The following is a 24,645-nucleotide window of genomic DNA, read 5'->3' as shown; positions in this document are numbered from 1 at the left end:
AAAGCTAAAGGGAAAATAATTACTTAGATTATTGTGACCAACAAATGATCCTATAGATATATTAAGAGCACAGTTAGTTAATTGAGGTTTTCCATTTCAGGGGGTGAGGGAGAGTTCTTTTATCTTCAGGCAACTGCTTTGATCCTTTTGAACTGTTTTATTTTTTTGTTTTTTGTTTTTTTGAGGTTGAAAGGAAACAAAAGGACAATACCTAATTCCTTTTCTCTTCTCTGGACATGGCTTTGACCTTAGAGGAGACCATGCCCCAGCCCTGTCTTTAGCCTTTTGATCTGTCCCTTTCTGAACACTCCCCTCACCTTTTAACTATGTTGCATTGATATTTAGGATTTTTATATTTTATTTATTTACCCCCTACCCCCACCCCTGCTCTCATTGTTTGCGCTTGCTGAGTCTGTTTGCTGTGTGCTCATCTTTCTTTTTGGAAGCACCAGAACCTAATCCCAGACCTCCCATATGGGAGGGAGGTGCCTAATTACTTGAGCCACCTCCGCTCCCTGCTTCATTGTGTCTCTCATTGTGTTTTCCTCCTCCTGTGTCTCTTTGTTGCATCGTCTTGTTATGTCAGCTCACTGTACCAGCCCGTTGTGTCAACTTCTGTCTTGCTCATGTTCTTTAGGAGGCATCTGGAACTGAACCCGGGACCTCCCATGTGGTAGGTGGGAATTCCATCACTTGAGCCACATCTATTTCCCAATATTTAGGATCTTAATGCACCACAGAATTCCCTCTCATTCTAAACTAGCACCCACAGGAGAAGTTACACATTGGAAAACCTGCTTCAGTTTTTTGAGTTCCTTCTAGAAATAGGCTTATTAAGCTGATCCAAATTTGATTAAAATTTGTTTCTTTGAGGGTGTTTGCTTTTTAAATTTATTTTTGGGAGTTGTTTTAACTAGGATTCAGCCCAGTTTAAACAACTACAAAAGCTAAAAGAAAGTTTTTGCCCCAGTGCTCAACAACATGGTAGAACAGGAGCTCTTGACAGGGCCCCAGGGATGGGCCTGGGCATGCAGCAGGGGGTGATCTGAGAACCTCTCAAATTCTAGGCCCAATGTTGATGGTATGGGCAGAAGTACATTTTTCTGGTAAGAGGGTCCTTGGCTTGTATTATAGGATTAAAGAAATCTCTGACCTAACAGGGCATGAAATCATTATAGAGATGAGTCATACATCTGATGTAAAGACAGTATCCAGATGTCTCTGGATTGGAAAATGAGAGAGGGCGATCCCAGAATACCCAGTATATCTACATTTAAATGTGATGCAAGCAAGCATTCCCTCAATCATTCAGGTATTTGAATTAGTCCCATTTGGATGATCTGTGCCTCCACCCCCTGGATTAGATCTTAGTGTGGAGGTGGAGTTAGTGCAGAGCTGAGTTCGGCATAGAGACTGCGGTTCAAGTCCTGACTTACCACAAAGCAGTAAGATGCAGAGCAGGCCTCTATAGACTTCATACCTTAATCTGTAAAACTGGAATGAGAGGACCTAACTCATAAGGAAGATAAAGATGCCATTGTTAGTTTTGTTCATGGGAGCCACGTTCTTTTGGTTCAAGTTAACAAGCTTGAGGTCCAGCCAGGGTTTATGTTGGTCAGTGGTGGCCAAGTGAAGTATCCACTGGCCTAGAGGTTTGAGCTCATCAGACATCAATGAAATTTCTTTGGAATAGGCCTTATTTTTAAAGGGCACCATCAGAAGGCAGGCATTTAAATGATAGCAAAGAGTGAAGGATTGTTCTAATCACCTGTGAGCACAAAAATCACTCTTTCTGCAAAGCAAAAGCCACCACATCTATTGATGCCAGAGCACACCCGCCAGGTACAAAGACCTCTTCTCAATCTTGTGCATGTTGGGGTTGGTGGGGGTGATAAGGGAGGGTCTTTGTTTAATCCCAAAATCTTTATTTCAGGAAGGCAAGGGACATTTGGGGAAATGTTCTGCTCAAGTGTTTTTCAAGAATCAGAAACCCAGACCCGCCATTAACGTAACTTGTACACGGCTCATTGAGAAGAAAAAGCGACAACAAGAGGACTACCTGCTGTACAAGCAAATGAAGCAACTTAAAAATCCCTTGGACGTAGTTAGCCTACCTGGTATGAATCAGTTTCTGGAACTTCTATATTCAGAAATTTATATAATTACTAAATCTAATAAAGAATGGTCATTTAAATTTTTATTCCCAAAGTGGCCCCTTAATTCAATGATAGAAGGTGGTAGAAGGTTATTCGCTTACCCGTCATTATTTAAACAAGACTCAGAAGTATCATTTTCCTGTTCCTTATCTCCTGTACTATGCAGAACTCTGCCAAAAGCTATCTGTGCCTCTTCAGGCTCTCTGCTTCCCGTCCCAGAATGAGGGGCACGTGTAGCTGAACCCCCAAGTAAGAGGATGAGGTCTTTACAGCAGGACATGCACCCAAGGGCGCAGTTTTCAGGGTCAAGACCAGAACCCGTGGTGACATTTCTAGAGTTTTTTGGTGGTAGCTTGGAAACTTTAGGTGACCAGATGCCTTCCAGTGCCTCCACTGTTTTTTGACCATAGCCTTATACACCTGGGCTAGGGGAGCCGTCTCCAGCCCTTTCTGCAGTGGAGTCAGGTTCATCTTGCTTTAGGTCAGTAGCTAATGGGCAGTGGTGCTGTCTCTAATAAGCAGCGACTTGCCCTTTGAAGTGACTCAGCTCATTTGTCCAGGCATTCTCCAGAGTGTGTGGGCAGCAGCTGGGACACAGCACTTACTGGCAAATCCAATTTTCAAAACCACAAACATCATCTCTGGACTTGCACTTGGGCAGTAAGCTGGACATCTGCCCTCCGCAGCACTAGCCTCCATGCTCTCTCAGTTCACTCCTTTGCCCAGACACTGACAAACCGGTGTCAACCCTGGGAGACCTGTAACCTCCATTCCCAAGTTCATCTGCTCCCCATTGATTGATTTTTTGGGACTGTGACTAAGTGTTCTTAAAAACCTGGAACTGGAATAGTGTTCCTGACATTTCTAAAATTAGAGCCTACAATGATTCTTGTAAAAGTTTTCTGACAATTCAAATCAAATCCTCTTCCAAGAAATTATAGGGACAAATTCAATTTCTAATGCTGTAGTAGTAAATTCTACTACTTATTTCAAACAGTATTATATTTAATACTGCTTGAAATAAATAGGCTGGTGGCTAATACTTCAAAAATATATAGTTAGGGCTTTTTTTTTCTTTTAACATTAGTTTGGGAAATAGGATTGATCTTGTCTCCTTAAAATACACATTTTAGAAATTATAGGACCTTTTCTGAGCACACTAGCCACAAGATTTTGGACACTTTTTAATAGCACAGGTGAACTAGATCATGTTCAATTAAAAAGTCTGTATGCCCACAAGGCTCCTTCTGAAACAACCTAATTCAGCATATATATATCTACTATGAAGTTTAAAATATATTTTTAAATAGAGGGCATCTTTTCATCAACAAAAATTACAAGTTCTACTGCCACTTTAAGTTCAGAAACATTCGTGGTCCTATTTATAACCTGTCTGTGTATATGAAATTATATAATTAAAACCAAAAAGGTTTGGTTTTAGATAAGGTGAATCAGAATATTGGAGCTATCTCTGGAGCAGCCAGTTCAGAGTGCAGCAGATTCTGTTTAGTATTTGATCATTCTAAGACACCGGACTATGGTAAGGCAGTTTTCTCCACAATTAGTAAGTGAGAAGGTATAACAACTTTCAGAATATCTTTACTCCATACTGGTTTTCCCCTAAAAAGTGGAATTGTGTTGCTTTAATTATGATAGAAATTTCACTTTTTTGGATGAATTCATGAACTTCTATTGATGAACCCAAGTATCCTACAGAAGAGGAAATGACTGAGGATCCTTGAGTTATCAGCTAAATCTAAATTCACAGCGGCACTGTACAATGAAATGCAGGAAGATTAGTTGGATGAAGGAGCTTTTTAATGAATTAAGACAGGGAAGATGGGAAGCCTGTGAAACAGTGTTCAGATCAAATGTTGAATTCATAGTTCCGCATTATATAATGTCCTGAAATTCATAAAGCTGCTCAGACCAGTGAGAAATGACAATTCCATTCCTAAAATGTTGACATCCTTTCAGAAAGAACTCTGAAACATACTTTCATCTATAAAAACAGCCACAGTTCCCTGTTTAATATTTAACATCTGTTGGTGGGATAATGACTTTAGAATAAAGTTTTTCAAAATTACATTTTAAAAAATCATGAATAATACAAAAGTGCTCAATTCTTAGTCTGAAGGCACTTGAATGTTAATTAACAGGAAAGCAATATGACACCAAAAAACCTAGATGAATCATGTAAAATGAATGGTGACCATACAGGCAAAACAAGTACTTTCTTGCTTTATTCTTGACAGGTTTTTCCTTCTAAAAAATTTGCCAAGTGTTGGGCCCTCAGTGTTGCTCATTTCACCAAATTACTCTAATATCTTGTTGCATTCTGTTTAATGGCTCTGATGAAACTTCCATTTCTTTAGGGCCCAGAGCACACCCTGGCCTCACACACTCTCGGGAGACTGTCTTGCCTTCTGCTTTATTGAGATTGAGACATTTATATCCTCAACTTTTCTACCTAAAGGAGTCTATCTTCCCGAACCCTCCCCTTTAATTCTGAGGCTCCCTCTACTTATACTCTTTGATTCTAGTTTCTCTAGCTTCTTCCTCAATTTTGCCTCACCAGTATCCTTCCCATCTCTGAAGTCTTCTGTCAACTAGTACCTTTCTTTCCCTACAAAGTCAAGATTAGTGCTCTGTTGACCAATTAATGCTTAGAACTCCTACCCCCTCTCCTTTCTTTTTCAGTCTGCTTGCAAAAGTAGATTCTATCCACACTGCCCCAACCTTAGCCACTTGCTATCTGGCTTCTAGCTTTATGCATGCAACTGAAACTGCTGCATCTTTACCATGCAGATAACCAAAGCAAACAGCCTGTCTTGCTCCTGTATCCTTTGTCAAAATCGTTTGACACCATCTGCTCCCATGGCTTCCTTGACATCGTATTTAATACATGCAATAGCAACTTGTCCTTAACCTGAATGTTTCACATTCTAGCCTCATTTCTTGAATGGCATTACTATTCACCTAGTTTGGCTAGAAACTTTGGCCATTATCAATTCCCCACGTCCTAACATTTAATCACTTCCCACCAAGCTTACCTCCACAAAGTATCTTGGAGCCATCCTGTCGTCATCCTTCGTGCCTACTGTAATTGCTTTCTGTCTAGTCTTGCAGATTTCAGTCTCTTCCTTCCATCTGCACTGCGCATAGCTGCTGAAGTCATCTTCCCAAAGGACAGTGATTCCACATTCACTATTAAATCTAAGCCCATACCCACCCTGGGACTGTACACAAGCCATTTATAGTCTGGTGCCATACATTTTATACTCTCTCAGCCAGCGCTGAGCCTAAATCTGCCTGCTGCCTTCCTACCTCAGTGTGCTCATTTTCTTTCTCACTCATGTCCCCACATACAGTCGGGAACTTAAGGCCCAGCTCAAATCTTATGTCCTCTGTGAAACTTTCTCCCAGCTTCAATAGCCCAGAGTAACTTCTCCCTTCTCTGAGCTCTCCCAGCTCTTGTCTCCTCTCGTAAGGAATGTGTGAGCTCCATTTCCACACTGCCAAATGTGGAGGAAGAGTAGGGAACCGTCTTTGTATCCCTCACAGCACCCAAGCATTCAACGAATGGTTTGTGAATTGAATGACCAAGTCAAGTTCTACCAATACAGAACAGGATTTACGCTAAGGATTATTTTATTAAGTAGGATTAATCTAATAATCCTGGTAATAGTCCTCACTTATGTTCTATTATTGGCCCTTAATGTGGAATAAGACTGTCTTTCACCAAATTGCATAAAATGATGTTCCATGAGCAGTTATTTCATAAATTAATTATTCACTGAAATTTGACTTCCTGAAAAGTCTCAAAAGGTAATGAATTAATCATTCCTTAACCTCCTAGATGTATCTGACATTGAGTAAATAAACGTTTGCTGAATTAAAAAGACTTCAGCTCTACAAACAATGCCCCAGGAAAGACCCACCGGATTTCTTCATGTCTTCCTAAAAAGTGACAGAGATACTGCAAACTCATTGGTTAGTTTTAAAACCAATGTTCAGAGACGGACAAAGATATTTAGCAGGTTGGAAAGTAAAGACCATCACATTGATTCTAGACTCAGTCCAGAAGGCAATGTGAAGATCACTGATCAATTTTTCAATTCAGTTAAAAGATGCTTCTCAACCAACAAGTCTTTAGAAGACTAGCTTTGAGAATCATTATAGCTTTCACATAGATCTATTCAGCCTGGCAGTTTGAAGCATATAAATCTCCCCATGAATGTAGAAACGGACAGTAAGGAATCACATGTCCAGCCCAAGGTCTTGCTGTAAGAATGATGACAGATAAGACTAGGTGTAAACCCTTATCATTACTGAAACTTCTGAAATTTGTCTCAGATATGCTGTAATACAAATATGCTTTTTTTTCTCCTCAGATAGTCATGGGCATATCGATCCCTCTCTGAGACCCATGTGGGATTTGGCTTTTCTTGGCAGCTCTTACGTGATGTGGGAAAAGACAACCCAGTTTTTATACTACTATCTGGTACAGCTCAGTAGTGTGAAGCAGTGGGTAAGAAAAACTGAAAATTAACTTTTGCCACAAGACATATATCCTGTGCATTGTTCTCACACTGAATTAATGTGAATTAAAAATGTCATAGCAAGAGTTTTAATTGCATTTTATTCATTCAGCAAATATATAGGATGCCTACTGTGGGCCAGGTATTGTTTTAGGGTCTGAGGCTATAGCAGTGAACAATAAACACAGTGTTCTGCTCTCATCGAGATTAATTCTAGTGAGGGAAGATAAGGCAGTGAACTAATAAATAAGTAAATATATGTCAAATTGCGGTAAGTGCTGTGGAGAACAACAAGGCAGGGAAAATGGAAGGCAGGGTAGAGAGAATTATAATTTATATAGTCATCAAGTAAGGCTCCTCTAATTCGGAAGTGAGGGAGTGAGCTGTTTCCACAAGGGAAGAGAAGTTAAGATAGAGCGAATTACAAGTACACCATCTCCAGGACAGGGGTGGGGCTGATTGGAATGAGAAAAAGCAGAGAAGTTGGTATAGCTGGAAAAGAGTGAGCAAGGGGCAAGGGGAGTGTGTCAGAATATGAGTTCAAATAGATGGCAAGAAGAGATTAGTTCACATAAGGCCTTACAGGTCACTATAAGGACCTTGCCTTTTTTAAAAATTATCAACTCTTTTTTGGTGGTAAAATATATATAAATAAAATTTGCCATTTTAACCAGTATAAAATTCAGTGGCATTGATTATATTCACAATGTTGTGCAACCATCACCACTATTTCCAAAATTTTTCATCACCCCAGAATCAGCTCCGTGTCCACTCAACCCCTCTGCGCCCCGCCCGCAGCCCCTGGTCACCTCTGATCTACTTTCTGTCTCTTCAGGGCTCTTGTCTTTTAGGCTGAGTTGGGGCCACTAGAGGGTGTTTAGCTGAGGAGTGACATGGTCTGACTTACAATAGATGGTTCTGGCTGCTATGTTAAACAGATACAAGCAGGGAGACAAGGGCAGAGGCAGGGAAACGAGGAAGGTTTTGCAGTAATCCAGGTGAGACCTGGAGATGGCTTGGGCCAGGGAAGTAGCAGTGGAGGTGGTGAGAAGTGTTTTGATTCTAGATGTATTTTGAAGGTATTTAATAATGAGTTGGATATGGATATTAGAGAATGAGAAACGTCAGGGATGATTCTTAAGATCTGGGCCTAAGTAACAAGAATGATGGAGTTTTCATTTTCTGATTTGGGGAAGACTACAGGAAGAACAGGTTTAGGAGGAAATCAGCTTGATTTGGGGCATGTTAAATTCTAACCAAGTAAGTAACTTGTTTAGCCACTGCATAAGAGGCTGAAGTGTAGGGGAGAGGCCTGGGCTGGAATCTTCCCGAATAGGTGCTATTTAGAGCCTCAAGCCAGGAAGAGGTCCCAGGCTCGGAGTACAGGCAGAGAAAGGAGCTACCTAAGGACCGAGTCCTAGAACACTTCTAATATTAGAGGTTGGAGAGAGAAGAAAAGAATTTCAAGGATGAAGAGTGACTGATTACATTAGAGGGTGCTGGAAATTCAAGTAAGATGAAGACTAAGAATTGACCTTTTGGCGTAGTAATGGAAGTCACTGAAGACCTCATCAAGAGCTGTTTCACTGGCACAGAAAGCCTGACTGGGATAGTTTCACAAGAGGATGGGAGGAGAGGACTTGGAACACTCCATCTCATTCAAGGGATTTAGCAATAAAGCGGAGTTTAAAAAAAGGGGGAGGAGATGTGGCTCAAGCAATTGGGCGCCCGCCTCCCACATGGGAGGTCCCAGGTTCTGTTCCTGGGGCCCCCTGGGGAAGAGGAACAGACAGATAAGGGAGCCATGGGAGGCAAGGGAGGGAATAAAAATAAAAAGGAGGGGACTATAGCTAGAGCATAGGTGGGTATGGGCTTGAAAGATGTTTTTGTTGTTGTTGTATTTTTAAATTGGGAGACTTAACAGCATATTTATATATTGATGAGATTAATCCAGTAGAGGGACAAAGTAGGAATTGCAGGAAAGAGAAGGAAGAACTGTTGGAGCCAATCTCTGTGAGATCAGTCCAGGAGAGCATGGGGAGCTCACCTAGAAAGAAAGCAAAGAACAGTGGCCTAGATGCGGGTGGGAGAGTAATCATCATGCTCTGTCTCTTCAGTGAAAGGGGCAGTCACCAGCTGAGTGAAGGTGGGAGAGGAGGTGCTGGGAGTGGGAGGGGAGTGGATGGACAGGTGTGCGTGCAGCCTGAGGCCCTTGGGCTCTCAGGTGAGGAGCGTGGAGCAGGACCAGTCTCTCAGCGCTGAGCATATGGCCAGTGAGTAGGCGAAAAGCTGGGCGTAGCCAGGGCTGGGGTTTTTTCAGGCAAGTGTGATGTAGACAGAGTAGGGGCATTTCCAAAGTAAACAAAATTAACTTCAAAATCAACCATAAGCACACATTTTTAGAAATCATCTAACTTTTTCAGGGATGGGTGACTGATCATCAGTGATTATCGTCTGAGAACAAGGATTTGCCCAGCATTACGTCGGCATTTTAATAAATGTCATTAATAGTTTGGTGTGCCTTCCAAGGGACATTTGTAAAACAATCAGCAGCTAGAAACCTAGTTTTTGTCTTTACCTGTCAAAGCGAACAGATTTCATTTCTCTTATAGAGGTGCTTTTTAATAGCAATTACCATTTCCGTGATCGCAGCTAGACAGTAAATCAGGATACAGCACTAACTCTTGCTGGGTAAAATGTTCTCTCCCTACCTTCACCACACCTTATCCACCAAGATGATCATAATCTTAACAAAAGGCTTTTATCTCAACTGAATTCAAAATTATAGGTACTACAGAATGTGCTTACAGTGTAGAAGATGGTGTCATAGATAATTTAGAATTGTAATGAAAGTGAGAGCACATCTCATTTGGAATAGAGCACCTCACTGAGATGAAAGGAAAACTTAGAATTGTTTCAGTGCCAGCGTTTCCCTTCCTTTCACAGTTGAATGAAATGTTACCAAACTTACCACGAGAACATACCAGGGTACAAAAACAGCAGCCCCACTAATGACAAATAAGTCTGTCATCTGTCCCCTATTTGTCATATCCCCTAACAAATAGCTCCATGTACCTGCAAGTGAGAAAGAGGGGAATATCTGTAATTGTAGTGTTAAAAGTCTGAAAAGAATGGTCACTGAGTAAAAGTTTTAGATTTTTTTTTTCCTTCTTCTCTCCTTTCCTCCCTCTCTCCCTTCAGTCATGAGTAAAGGAGAACAAACAATAAACTTCCAGTCTGTCTCCAGGAAGATTAAAATGCTGAGTTACCAGAAAATGTGACAGTAAATCATCATAAATTTGGACTGTAAGGATTTGGCATTTGTGATGATTTGAATAGACGCCAAAGAGATTATTTCTGAATAATATTAAAAATGACTGTTAGTAGACTTCTTGGCAGAGCCTGACTTGGTGAAGGCAATCCAATACTAGAGTGTTTTGCCAGGCTGGGTTCTGTAATATCCCTTTCTGCAGTTCTTTAATAAAAAAGCCATGCTTTTTGGTTTAAAGGTGAATCCTTCTGGTAGAGGCAGAATTATAAAAACAAAAATGTAAGGGAGTGTTTCAATAACTTTACTGAGGAAGACTTTAGTCAAATGGTACAGGGTTTCCAAGCAGTATAATGATCCAAATTTTTTAATTTAAAAAATGAGTAGCACTGTGTTTTCAGCAGGATGGTTTGTCAAATTGAATTGGAGTTTCATCATTTGTTTCAAGCCATGCCTCTTTTTTTTTTTTTACCTAAAATCTGCAATCCACCATGGTTTCCTTCAGAAATAGTATTTTCAAAAGCAGAATAAGAAGATGTTGCCCTGAGAAAAACGGTTTAGAAGTAAAGCCAATTTTTTAATTACAAAAGTACATGGCATAAGACATTCAGGCCTTGAGGAAGTGCAGGGGACAGAGAAGTCTGGCCGCTGGCTGGTGTGGAACATGTTGGGATCACCATTTCCTTCCAAGGTCAAGACAGTTACGAAGTGAGGGTCAAGCAGAGCTAAATACACTCGGAAAACAACAATGCCTGACACATAACACCTTCAGAAGCCCTTCCCCTGTGAGAGCTACACTGAATTTTCTGACTTTGCAGCACGTGCCTCAGGATGCTCCCTGTGTTTGCTTTGAACATTTCTGGGTACCCTGTCAGGCAGGAGGGAAACCTACCCATGCAGATGACACCAGGAACACACCTGGTGCCTGAAACACCCAGTCCGTCTTGCCCCTTCTCCCTCCAGCACATTCCCCAATTGCTGGAAATCTCATGGCCTGTAAAAATCTCACTCAGTGTAGGCAAAGAGAAGACAAAACATAATATCAAGACTTTTTCTTTCATATTTTTTAGTAGTCCAGATAAAAACCTGGTAGAAGACTGAAATTATAATACGACTAGTTTTTTTTTTCAATTTTGTCTTCCATTTTTACTAGTAAAGAGATAAGTTTCTTTGCCAAAAAAAGAGGAAGTATTAAAAATAAAACAAAAAAAAAATAGGAAATTGGTTTAGTAACTAGAAAAATTTATAGAAATCAATTGAATATAAGAGGTGAGCTAGATTGCCTCCCTACCTATAAACATCCAGTACACTGGTTTTAGATGCAATATGGGATTGCAGGTAGCAGGAAGAGTGTGGCCTTTGGAGTAAGTAGATCTGGGCTTGAGTCTCAATTTATCACTTACTGTTACCTCCCCTGAAAAACTAGGCTCATAACAACTACTGCTGTAAGATAGTTGGAGAATGAGATGAGACCACGTATAAAGTTCCTAGCACAGAGCCATGGTAGGTATTCTAGAAATAGTGGTTGCCCTTCTCCTTGTCTTATTGCCTGGTGTATTAGGGCATAATATATCAGCTTGAGGTGCACACACGGTATCTAGAATTCTTAGGCTGTTAAAAAGATTTTCCTTGTCACCACAGACTTCAGACTCCATGATAGATGATAGCGAGATAGATAGCAAGATAGATAGCAAGATAGATAGCAAGATAGATAGATAGATAGATAGATAGATAGATAGATAGACAGATAAAGATAGAAGAAAAACTGATACCAAGACATCCAACTAGACTTTCATAAAACTCAGTGACAAAACAAAAAATAAGAATCCCATGACTTCCATATCTTGTTACAAGTACTCACAAAGGAAATGAGGCTGGAATCTAAGAAACAGGAGGGGATTCAAGGCACCCATCAAAAATAGAATTCATGTTATCATAAGCCTTCCAAGTTCTAAACTAATATAAACCTTACTGATGATACTCATTCTTTTTTTTTCCTTCCTCTAGAAAACTGATGATGATACAATTGATTTTGATTATACTGTTCTACTTCATGAATTCTCCACACAGGTAAAATACAAAATTGTGTATAGAACTATTTTTTCCCAAAAGTTTCTGTGGTTTATAATATTTTAAAACTCTTATTTCCTAGGAAATCATTCCCTGTCGTATTCACTTGGTCTGGTACCCTGGCAAACCACTTAAAGTGAAGTACCACTGTCAAGAGCTACAGACACCAGATGAAGCCTCTGGAACTGAAGCACCAACAGAGCTGTAATTTCTGAAAATAAAAAAGATCTCATGCTAGATATCCGAGATCATTATTATTCTAGTAAAACAGCTAAGGTATAAGGCGTTCTAGTAATTTGAAAACACCTGTGATTTTAAAAGTTCTCAAAAATTAAAAGATGTTGGGTCTGTTTTTTGTTTGGTTGGGTTTTTTTTTTGCTTTTTTTCTTTCACTTGTCAGCAAGTTCTTCAGGGTTAAAGTCCTAAATATAAAACCTTATCAATTAGTAAATGCTGCAACTGAATCAGTAAGTTGTTTTTGTTGGTTTTAACTTGATGGTCTCATCTCTAAATCTGCATTCTATTATAGCCAACTATTTCATATTACTAAATTGCTTCTATCTAGCATATAAATAAAGATATTTTCAATGAAAGCAAGTTATAAGAAAAAGATTAACTGTATCAAGGAATTTTACTATTTTTTATGATTTCAAGTATTTTTAACTTGAATCTACTTTTAAATAAATATGTTTACATTTCTAAATGTGTCTGCAGAAATTTGTATACATAAGCAAAATGCTAAATTGGAATTAAGTGAAATCTTAATATTGCTTTATATATTACAAGTAAAAATACACAATATGTCTTACCAGATAAAGCTGAGTGTCTATGAATATGTATTAAATGGAATGCTAATGTAACTGAAAGTATATGAAATATTTATAATTTGCATTTATAAGAGCAACACTGGACCCAGTGTTAGCCTAAGTAATTTATAGAAGTAAACACAGTATGTACCATAATCAAATTCAGTGGAGTACCTCTCCAAGGCAGAAAAAAAATGATCCAGGAAATGTTGCCATTATTTGTCTCTCAAAAGTAGTATCGTTTATTGGGACACTTATATCAGTGTTTAAAACTCTTTGGCCAGGTTCCTTGGCCAATAATTGGTTAGGAAACATTGGCTTTTAAGTCTGCACTGTTAGGAAATTGCAGACATTTATACTAAAGACAGACTTTAACAAAATTAAAGTAAGATGGTTGTTACTTCTTAGCAGACCTAGTTGATGTATTTCACTATTTAAAATCCCAACTCTTTGCATTTACCTTCCCAACATCCATTTGATTTAAAGAGCTATAAGTATTCTAAAGCACTGGATATAAAGGAAACACCTGATCTCTCTCAACGATGTGATTAAATGCAGAGAAAATACCTTTTCTCCCCCTAAAATAGCAAAGAAACAATCTACAAAGATTAAATCATGGGAAGCAGATTTGGCTCAACTGATAGAGCGTCCGCCTACCTGTGTGGTGAGCTAGCCCATGCACAGTGCTGATGCACATCAGGAACGCCATGCCACGCAGGGGTATCCCCCGCGTAGGGGAGCCCCACGCGCAAGGAGTGCACCCCCGTAAGGACAGCCGCCCGGCATGAAAGTCCAGCCTGCCCAGGAGTGGCGCCGCACACTTGGAGAGCTGACACAGCAAGATGACGCAACAAAAAGAGACACAGATTCCCAGTGCCACTGACAAGAATACAAGCAGACACAGAAGAACACAAAACGAGTGGACACAGAAAGCAGGCAACTGGTGGGGGGGGGGGAGGGGGAGGGGAGAGAAATAAATAAAATAAATCTTAAAAAAAAAAATCAAATCATGCCAAGATTAGGTGATAAACTCTTCTAACTGAAGTTCCCTAAATGACATTCAGAGAAGATGCCAAGAACATATTCAATGTCCTGTGGTCTTTATTCAGTCTTTTAGTACCACTGGAAAGGGGCCTTTACTTGGTGTTTCAGCTTTTCAGTCTCGGCTTTCTCCAAGTTCTCATTTTCATAAAGATATTTTTTAGTGAGGAAATATGAAATAACTCTCTGGCAACCCTTTAGCATATTTATTGCAGTATAATAGATCAATGAAGGGGAATTCTATACAGACAACAAACAATTATCTACAAACCCAAAAAAGTTAAAACAACTACAAAATTCTCAGTATCACTATTAAGAACAAACTTTAAACTTGCTTTCTTGATTTCACTAACAGAAAAAAAGTACTTCATATGCCTTGATATAAAATAAATTTCTTAAGTCCTTTTCTTCATTGAGTCTGAGATCCTTCTGAATCACTCTGAGCTGCTGACAGCTATACACAAGATCACACTTTTCTCATCTCTTTAGAACTTCTGCAATACCAGGTGTCCACATTCCATTTGATTTTACTCATAGTTTCAGTTTTCCTTACCTGAATTATGAATTGCTTAGAAGTTAAACCAGTTCTTTTGAAAGTTCTTTGGAAGCTTTTATACATTTGGCACTTGAATGGTAGTCCTCATGAATTTATTTATACCAATTCTCTCAGCCTAGAAAATTCTATGACCTATTCTGTGAACTTCCTAGTTTTCAGTGCTACAATCACCTAGAATGCTGACTGGCACTTACGTAAATGGACAAAATGGGTGGCTGTTAAAAAAAAAACTTCTTTGAACAAATTATTTCAATGATGTATTCCAGTGTACAGGTACTTTAAGCAACAACTGAAGTTCCAATTCAACCGTTTTTAGTTTAGCAATACAATTAGATCTACAAATGGATACATTCTCATGTCATAATTTACTCCTATCTGACATTGGCAAGTTTTTTGTCTTTAATTAGAAAAGTTGTGAACTTGAGAATAATCATGCAAAGGGGCAGACTTTCCATACAACACCCCTCCACCAATACATTACACTGTTGTAGTACATTTGTTACAGATTATGAGATAACATCAGACTTACCATTAGTTATGACCTATAGTGTACATTTGGTATATTTTTTCCATACCCTCTATTATTAACACAGTACTTCTTTGACACTGATGGAAGAATATTACAATATTGCTGTTAACTATAATCCATAGGTTCTTCACATGCTTCTCTACATTCTTACCACCTTGAAATAGTGATGCACGTTTGTTCTAGTTCATAGAACATTCTTGTATTTGTACTATTAACCACAATTCTCATACACCTCTGGGTTTGCTGTTATTAAGTCCCTAGATTATTCTTTCAATTGAAATTTTCATCCCTAGACTACCTCTTTCAGCCACAATCCCATTTGTAAATCAGCTGTGTTATATTCATTACGTTACCATCAACTCTAGCCATTTCCACACTTTTACAATCCAGTTAATTAAAACTTCTACATACATTAAGCATCAGTACACCTCCTCTGCACTCATCCTATCTCCTAGTAACCTATACTCTAGGTTTTAACTCCATGCATTCATTCTTTGTATTTAGTCATATTAGTAAGATCAGAGTATTTGTCCTTTTGTATCTGACTTAGTTCATTCAGCATGTCTTCAAGGTTCATCCGTGTTATCATGTATGTCCCAATTTCATTTCTTCTTACAGCAGCACAGTATTCCATTCCACACTTTGTTTATCCACTCATCGATTGATGGATACTTGGATTATTTACATCTTTTGGCAATTGTGAATAACACTGCTAAGAACATCGGTGTGCAAATATCTGTTTACATCACAGTTTACAGTTCTTCTGGATATATTCTTATTAGAGGGATTGCCCAATCATCTGGCAGTTCTATATTCAGCTTCCTGAAAAACCACCAAACTGTCTTCCAGAGGCTGCACCATTTTACAATTCCACCAACAGTGAAGGAGTGTGCCTATTTTTCCACATTCTCCCCAGCATGACAGGTTTCTTTCGACATCAATTTGAAGACTCATCCAGATTGCAAAAACATTAAAATGTGAAAAATCTTAAACTTAAAAATTGATTAAAATGTAATTTTACAACTAGAGTGAGCAGTGAGAAAAGGAATAGTTTTAAAAAGTGACTCTATTTATTTAAAGGTAAAAGTTTCAAACTGAGAACCCATAGCCCAAGCATTAACACCACACAGAAGAATATTAATGATATAATGTGGATTTCACAAACCTTCCGTTTTGTATGGGGCCTATGTTCAGCAACACTGAAGCTGTCTTTAACCTTGCCTGCATTATTAGAATGGCCTAAAAAGTTTTAAATGCTGGAGCCCCTCCTTTGAACAACAGAATCAAAATATCCGGGGCTGAGCCTGGGTCTTTTTTAATGCCCTCCCCCCCTGGTGATCTTTAAGTGCAGCCAGGGTTTGGAATCTTTTCAGCAATACCAGTGCTGCTACCACTATCCAACACAAGTACTATAGGCTTTCTTTAAAATTAGCCAATAATTATGTTACTATTATAGCAATATAAATATCATTTTTTATGAGGATTTTATCTTTCCTTGTTACAGACACTGGCTGGTATGTGCTCCTACCAATACAAACCAATTAATGAGTCAGCACATCTGAGGATGCTATTGTAGATCTGCCCCTATATAACCCGGTCCCTAGTTACTTTCACCTGCAGGGACTGTGTTGCTACATACAAAATTATGGTGTTGGGTTAGGTATCTAGGACCTTTTCTGACACTATGTCTTTATAATGAGAATGCTAAGCAACTCAAAAACAAGCCCAAAATGATCTGAGTTCCAATATTTCTGACTGTTCAAAACAGCCAGAGGAACCATGTTAAATGTAATAAAGGTATTTCCTCATCAGGGAACAGTATTCAAAGTCACTGTGAAATGGCACGGGATGCTGATGAAATGACATAGTCCTCAGAATGGATGCTATTGCATCAACAGCACATTCAAGGGGAAATGCACTTGTTTTGATGACTATTCATAACTAAAGTATCAATTTGAAAACTTAGTCTGTGTGGTCTTGGACAAATGATTTATCCACTCTGTGCCTCTGCTTCCTCTATTGCAAAATTGACAGAATAATAGCACCTACTTTCACAGCTAAATTAGATAATGTCTTTAAAGCAGTGCTCAATACTTTTTAAAAACCTTTTTTTCTACCACCTTAAAATATAAATCGGGAAAATGAAGGGAAATTAAAATCAGTTTTTTATTTCTTTTATCCAATAAGGGTGAAGGATTAGGATATATCTGTGGCATCTGATGATTCTGGGGTGACATATGGTAGGACTACCTGGGAAAGCCCAGCTTATTCCAGAAATAAAAGCTTAATATTTGTTCTTTCATAATCTCAGCGAATACAGAAATACGATGACTCTCAACAGATTCAAATTCAGCTAACATTTACCAGGTAAACTAAATTGGACAGCAACTCTATAAATTACATTTTATTATTTAGGACTGCAGAAACATTAAAATGAATACAGGGAAGAATATTATATGCAAGGGTGTTTCTCACTTGACACAGGGCTGCAAGGAAGTAACATACTCCTAAAAGTAAAGGCAATTACAAGTGAATTGCAGAAGTCACAAATTTAAACCACCAGCTATAAAAAAACCTAGCAATATAGCCAGTATTTTAATATCCTGATGAAGAATCTGAAAAACATTCTCTATTACAATCATACGGAATGTACTCTCAAAAAAGTCAGCCTTTTAAAAGTTGACACTCGAAGAAGTATCATGAAATGTGCAATTTACTTTCAAGTACTCAGCAAAATAATTTTAAAATTAAAAAAATAGAGAGAGAGGTATGAGACATAGATACATGGACCATAGGTAAACAGATAAAGCAAATATGACAACGCAAATTAAGGGATGACAAATTGTTAAACTGTTACTTATTGAATCTACATCAAGAGTATAAGGGTGTTCTTTGTGCTATTTGTCAACTTTTCTAAATGTTGAAAATTCTTACAATGAAAAATTTGGAAAAGAAGCTTGTATTCCTTCTAAGTTTAGAGGTATAGCCAAAATTAGTCTCTTTCTCCCTTAAATAAATATTAGATATATTTCAGAAAAACCATATTTTGAGACTGCTCAGTCATCTATAAACCCAATTAGTAGAGTTGAAATATGATACACAGTACTCTTTCTGAATAAAACAGAAGCTCCCAAATATAACAGGAAGAACTTCTAAAAACTCTGTTTCAGCAGCCTGAATCCATTCTGCTGGAATCCATTAAAGTATTTAAACCTTGCAGCTTCAATTAAAGATTGATATTCAACTCAAATGGAAGAAAGTTAGTTCTTGGCTGTTCCTTTTTTTATAGGAAGTTGACCTGTAGCTTCCAAATATTTATTAATCAGATCTTCCTGCATGGTTGGTGAACATGGTTGATATTTGCAGTACTCCATTGTATATTCTCCTTTTCCCTAGGAGTTTAAAAAAAGAAAAAATCAGAGAAAACTTTTTTTACAACTATCAAGTAAAATGCAAAGACAGGATCTCACAGATTTGATGATTTTTTTAGGGTGGTTTTTTAAAGAGCACTGCAGTAAATTTCAAACACTTACTTACCTCTGTGCATGACCTAAGTTCAGTGGAATAACCAAACATATCATTCAGAGGGACCTGAAAACAAGCACAGTAGATATTTCAGCATTGCTTATTGAAAAATATTTGAGAAAAATACACAGAGAAACCTTAGCCATTTAATTTCTTTAGATTTGGGTTTCTGCTAACTACTACTGATTTTAAAAGAATTAAGAGTCAAAAAGAAACTTTTTTTTTTGATTTCTTAATCCAAGTGAAAAACCCTCATTTGATGATAATTTCACTTGACAGTCACAATTAGAAGCCAGATCTTCCAGTTTCACAGACTGTTAGCACAGCTAACACCATTGACAGACTTTCCTCCTCATCTACATCCTCCTATCTAGCCTTAGCTCAAGCACTCAAAAGTGTTTTTCCTGTGAAAATATTAACACAACTCTCCTGTGGACACCTCAATGATACGATGACAGTAGTAGCCTTCTAGGTGGCCTACGTAATGTGAAAAATACTTTCTCCCCCAAGATTCAGACCTGGTAACATATAGATAAGAGAATTAAATATTCCAAAAAATTAGAGATAATACAGTCATATTAAAGCAGCTATACTAATAAAGCTATAATGAGAAAGAATGATAACCATACACCCAGAAAGGTGACAAATGCACAAAAAGCTTATGTGAAATGAATCTTTTTAGCTTCTGCACTTAAGAGTTGCTCTAACAGAAAATTATAGATGGGAAACGGACTTGGCCCAGTGGTTAGGGCGTCCGTCTACCATATGGGAGGTCCGCGGTTCAAACCCCGGGCCTCCTTGACCCGTGTGGAGCTGGCCCATGCGCAGTGCTGATGCGCGCAAGGAGTGCCACGCCCACGCAGGGGTGTCCCGTAGGGGAGCCCCACACGCAAGGAGTGCACCCGTAAGGAGAGCTGCCCAGCGCGAAAGAAAGTGCAGCCTGCCCAGGAATGGCGCCGCCCACACTTCCCATGCCACTGACGACAACAGAAGCGGACAAAGAAACAAGATGCAGCAAACAGACACAGAGAACAGACAACGGGGCGGGGGGGGGATTAAATAAATAAATAAATCTTTTAAAAAAAGAAAAAGAAAAAAAAGAAAATTATAGAAACTACCCTGCATATATATAAACTACCCTGCATATATAGCCACAAATTCAACACTCAGCCAGGGAAATACAGCAATTTGCTCTTCAATTTCCATGAACAAAAGCTAACTCTGATTTCCTTCTGTGGTTAATAAAAGCAAGGTTGTGTCCGGTAACTGTTACCAGACATTGTATGTCTTCCCATGGCCCACTGGGTGGACTGTGGGAGAGTGCGGGCTATGATGTGGACCATTGACCATGAGGTGCAGCGGTAATCAGAGATGTACTCACCAAATGCAATGAATGTCTCATAATGATTGAGGAGATTGTTGGTATGGGGGGAGGAGTGGGGTGAGGAGGGTGGGAGGGTATATGGGGACCTCATATTTTTTTAATGTAACATTAAAAAAATAAAGACAAAAAAATAAGAAAAAAAAGAAAAGCAAAACAAAAATAAATAAATAAATAAAAGCAAGGTCATCAGTCGCCAATGGTACATACCTCTGCATACAGTGTAAAATAGTCCTCAATTCCATCTTGTCCCGTGATAATCCCATGTCGCCGGTTAATACCGGCAATCACTGATCCCTGAAATTCATTTGGGGCTACCACTTCCACAGACATAATAGGTTCAAGAATACACATAGTTGTATTTTCCAAGGCTGGGTTAAAAACAACAACAAATAAATTAGTTTATTAAGCTTCCATTAAACAAACTGGAACTCTTTTCAAACCAGAGATATGAAAAGGAGAAAAATGGTGCTCTCCCAAAGGTTTGCACACAAATGCTATTAAATATTTGATCAGGACTCATTTTTCTAGTGAAAAATAACACTCTTTTAAATGGAAATGCTAATAAGATGGAAATACTAATACTGGAATAATTCATTATCATATTTTTATCCTTAAAACTCATTACAGTAAAGAGAATAATATAAAAGGGATTTCAAAGCAACATCTGATCAAGTACTTTACCATCTAAATTACCCAGCTGAGGGTTACTTATTCTCTTTCTGAAAATCTTCAGGGCTAAGGACATTTGGTCTTTGACCAAAGTAAACACATTCCTTCTTGTTGGTCCTAGGCAGTCGCTCTTAACTGTTTAAGAATAGACCTTCTATAATTGGGCTCACAGGGGGCAGAGGGCACCCTTCATATACCCATGAAATAATAAAGTCATGCCTGAGATGGGTCTTTTCTTTTTCTAGGCTGAACAATTCAATACCTGACTGAGAATTAGATGACCAAGTTTGTAAATTCTGCTCTGTCTCTAACAAGTTATACGCTATTTGGAAAAACAGTCTGTCCAGATCTCAAGTTTCTTCACCTTTAAAATAAAGACTTTGGACTAGATGTTAAGGCCTATTTAAGCACTAAAATCAATGCTTTTGTTCATGTTCATTTTTCATCCCACATAACCAGAACACTTCTTGCTAAGAAAAATGCTGGCTGATGTTTAAAAGCTGACAACATGGAGACAATACAAGAAAACCTCATATATATTCATACTTAATTACAGCTGTGATATTGCAGAATATTATGTCAATCTTAGGCTAGCTGAATTATTTCCAAATAAAGGCTCTAAGCAAAACACAGAAAAGATGAAGAAAGTATTTTGTTTTGAAGTAATCATAGTTTATAAGAAATCAATTTTTATATACTAATTAACAATCACATTTTTTTAATTTATTTTTTTCAAAGTGTACAGTCAATGTTATTTGGTATAATCACAGTTGTGCATTTATCACTTCAATCAGCAATCACTCATATATTCATTAAAGCACTTCTTCTAAAGACATATTAGCTGAAGTCCAATAATTATACAAACAGCCATGTAACAGACTTGCATTTCTTTGAAATATTTTCTAACTCAAATCATTCCTTAGCTCACATCTACCTTTGATTAATACGTCCTAATTAGTGAATTTTATTCCAAAAAAGAGGAATAAGTACACTTACAGAAATATCCCAGGAAACGGACTTTGGCCCAGTGGTTAGGGCGTCCGTCTACCACATGGGAGGCCCGCGGTTCAAGCCCCGGGCCTCCTTGACCCGTGTGGAGCTGGCCCATGCGCAGTGCTGATGTGCGCAAGGAGTGCCGTGCCACACAGGGGTGTCCCCCGCGTAGGGGAGCCCCACGCGCAAGGAGTGCACCCATAAGGAGAGCCGCCCAGCGCGAAGGAGGGAGCAGCCTGCCAAGGAATGGCGCCGCCCACACTTCCCGTGCAGCTGACAACAGAAGCGGACAAAGAAACAAGACGCAGCAAAAAGACACAGAAAACAGACAACCGGTGGAGGGGAGAGGAATTAAATAAATAAAAATAAATCTTTAAAAAAAAAAAAAAAAAGAAATATCCCAGACTCCTACATTTCATTTATTAAGGCCTGTAGAGCTCTACATGGACAGCTAAAGCAGTGGACTATCAATTCTAGACAGTAGAGAAGCTCTATTTCTCGTAACTGCATGGGTGTGCTGGCAAACACTAGAGGCTAGACGAGGCAAGGAAGGATTCTCCCCGCAGGTTGCAGAGGGAGCACCGCCACACTGACACCTTGACTGCGGACTTCTTGCCTCTAGAACTGTGTGAGACATTATATTTGTGTTGTTTTAAGCCGTGTGCTTTGTGGTAATTTGTCATGGCAGCCTAGGAAATAAGACAGTCATGTAAAAAGACTAGACTGTGAAAGGGTTTTAAGGTTTAGATTTACAGGGAAGGAAGGGGACAAGAGGATCAGTGTCCCATCACTTAATTGTTAGGGATGGCCTATCGAATTCTTAGTTACATATTCCCACACCCTGCTCCCCTCCTTTTAACACCCTCTTTTTACCAAAATCCACCTTCTGACCTATTTCCAAAAGGACCTTGCCCCTATAGATGCCTTTACCTAACCCTCTTCAGTGTGACAAGACTCCAGATCTAACCTGTTCTGCCATTTTTCAACAACTACATGACAGCCAAGTTGTAAAAGTAATCTTTCCTAAAGCAGACCTAAATGTGGTCTGCAGCTTCTCAAGAGAGGAAGTAAAAATCCCAATACCATCACAGGGCCTCTGAGGTCAAAACTGGTGGGAAGAGATGGTAATGTTTCTATTTTAGCCCATTACTAGTAACACTGATGTCACCAGGGCAGGTGCTGAAGAGGCTGTGAGGAAGTGGTCACAGGCTAGGACTCAGGTCTGGGTTTAACTCTCCACTCCACCACTAACTAGCCTATAACCTTGGGCAAGTCAATAAACTGCTCTGAGCCTCAATTTTCTGTCATAGTCACTGTGAGGGTAAGATACAGTAATTCATATAAAGTACCCAGCACAATATACGTAAGGGGAGACAAACTAGCTCGGGAATGGATGCCATGGCATAGTGCCAGGTCCAAGGTACTACAGAGGGAAAGGGGATTAGCATCACTACACCCAAATATGCATGCGCCAGTGTTTTCAAGTACATTCTCATTTAATATTTTTGGAATTAGAATCTCCAAGCAACCTGGGGAAGTTCAAATGAATGACTCATTTCTATACAGTAAGAATGAAGTCAAGATTCAAACCCAAAGCCCAGTAGGTAATGGAAAAGGAGACTTCAAAAAAAGGGGGTGGGTGGCATTGTCAAGTTAAATGAGATAACCATACGACTCTGGCAAGGCCTTTGTTTCTCTTTGAGAATTACCTACAAGTTCATAGTTTCTGGGAAAACCAAGCACAATGTTTTTTTCTGAAAAAAAGCGGGGGAGGCACAAAAAATAATGGCAATAGTCACATTCATAGGTTGAATTTGATTTCAAATTTTAGTTTTAGGTTACCTCACTGATGAAATTAAGGGACAAAGTTTAAAATGTGACTCAGATTAGTTCCCGTTTTAATTTTTTAATGAAGGATACATGAGAATTTGAAATATTTTCTTCTAGTTTTGATAGCACACATTAGTATAAATGTATAAGCTCTTCATATACAAAGCTCATTTACCAACATTGTCACCCTGACACTCTCAAATGTCATCCAATGGAGGTAGATGTATGAAAAGTTGATTTTCTTACTGAGCTTGGCAAGAACTTCTTTTACTCTTTCTTTTACTTTTCAATGATGGAGAAATAATAATCAGATGAAGAAACAGCATAGTTCATTTTTCTTGCTAGCAACCTGATTGTCTGTATAGGTACATCTGGCAAAGAATACTTCTCAACTCAGTTTGAATCTAGTGCTTTTCCTTTGCACACCTACCAGGCAATTAATTATACTTAATGATACTTACACACTAAATAATTTTAAACTAAATGGTACATACTCAACTGTGTAGTTAATATTCATGGATATGTATTCATATTTTATGGATATATACATATTTTTATAGCTACATCTTTGCTTATATTTATGTTTAAAGCTAGCACAGCTAAAAAGGATGAAGCTCTTTGTCAACTGATAACTATATTAATTATCTGAATTAATGTAACTGCTATCTCTAGGAAAACTACCAATTTCCAGTCAATAAAAGCATCAGCATAGACCCATCAGTGAGTTCTAATTTAACTATACTTATAAAAGGTATATAAAGTGATTACAATGAATTTGTCAGTTTAAGGTTTATTAAAGTGGTAAGTACTTGGAGAATAAAAGACAAGTGTTTTATTCTGAACCATGCCTAATAAAATATTATTTTCTTTATGATTTCATTTCCTGTTTCTTATTAATGCAATCTCCAGATTGTGACAGGATTTCTAGTTCATAGATTTGACTACATTTTTCATAGCATTTTTTTTTTAAAGGATTTCATCTCCCTTTCTCAACTGAGAAATTCAAACAAATTACTATTTAGCTTCAAATAGTTTCGGAAAAATAATACAATAAGGAATTAGTAACCTCATCAAGGAAAAGGATTTCCCTCTCCTCCTCCAAGCACTACCAACACCCAATCACAAATATAAAATAAGACCAAAACAACCTAAATTCCAAAATTCATACAGAATCAATAAAATCCTGAAATTCAGAATGTTTAAGAAATGAAGTGTTATGGTTAATTTTCTACTTTCCATTTTAAACTTGTTTGATGAAAATTTTTCTGAAACATTTT

The 24,645-nt window shown here is 38.4% G+C and overlaps 2 protein-coding genes across 2 annotated transcripts in view; one reads left to right on the top strand and one right to left on the bottom strand.

The window, feature by feature from the left end:
- The window catches only part of RARRES1 (retinoic acid receptor responder 1), a 33,416-nt gene extending 20,678 nt beyond the window's left edge, over nucleotides 1-12,738 (top strand). Inside the window, exons 3-6 of the mRNA XM_023587646.3 lie at nucleotides 1,934-2,117; nucleotides 6,551-6,687; nucleotides 11,973-12,035; nucleotides 12,118-12,738. Coding sequence (XP_023443414.2) covers nucleotides 1,934-2,117; nucleotides 6,551-6,687; nucleotides 11,973-12,035; nucleotides 12,118-12,243 — 510 coding nt within the window. The 3' untranslated portion in view covers nucleotides 12,244-12,738. The remainder of the gene's footprint in view (nucleotides 1-1,933; nucleotides 2,118-6,550; nucleotides 6,688-11,972; nucleotides 12,036-12,117) is intronic.
- A 1,335-nt stretch (nucleotides 12,739-14,073) lies between these two features.
- The window catches only part of GFM1 (G elongation factor mitochondrial 1), a 56,770-nt gene continuing 46,198 nt past the window's right edge, over nucleotides 14,074-24,645 (bottom strand). Inside the window, exons 16-18 of the mRNA XM_058295201.1 lie at nucleotides 20,084-20,244; nucleotides 18,505-18,558; nucleotides 14,074-18,359 (exon numbers count right to left, since the gene is read on the bottom strand). Coding sequence (XP_058151184.1) covers nucleotides 18,228-18,359; nucleotides 18,505-18,558; nucleotides 20,084-20,244 — 347 coding nt within the window. The 3' untranslated portion in view covers nucleotides 14,074-18,227. The remainder of the gene's footprint in view (nucleotides 18,360-18,504; nucleotides 18,559-20,083; nucleotides 20,245-24,645) is intronic.

The sequence above is a fragment of the Dasypus novemcinctus genome, chromosome 4, assembly GCF_030445035.2.
Source record: "Dasypus novemcinctus isolate mDasNov1 chromosome 4, mDasNov1.1.hap2, whole genome shotgun sequence".
In the NCBI taxonomy this organism is placed as follows: Eukaryota; Metazoa; Chordata; class Mammalia; order Cingulata; family Dasypodidae; genus Dasypus; species Dasypus novemcinctus.
The sequence above is the reverse complement of the archived record's forward strand: the minus strand, read 5'-3'. Positions and strand labels throughout refer to the sequence as shown.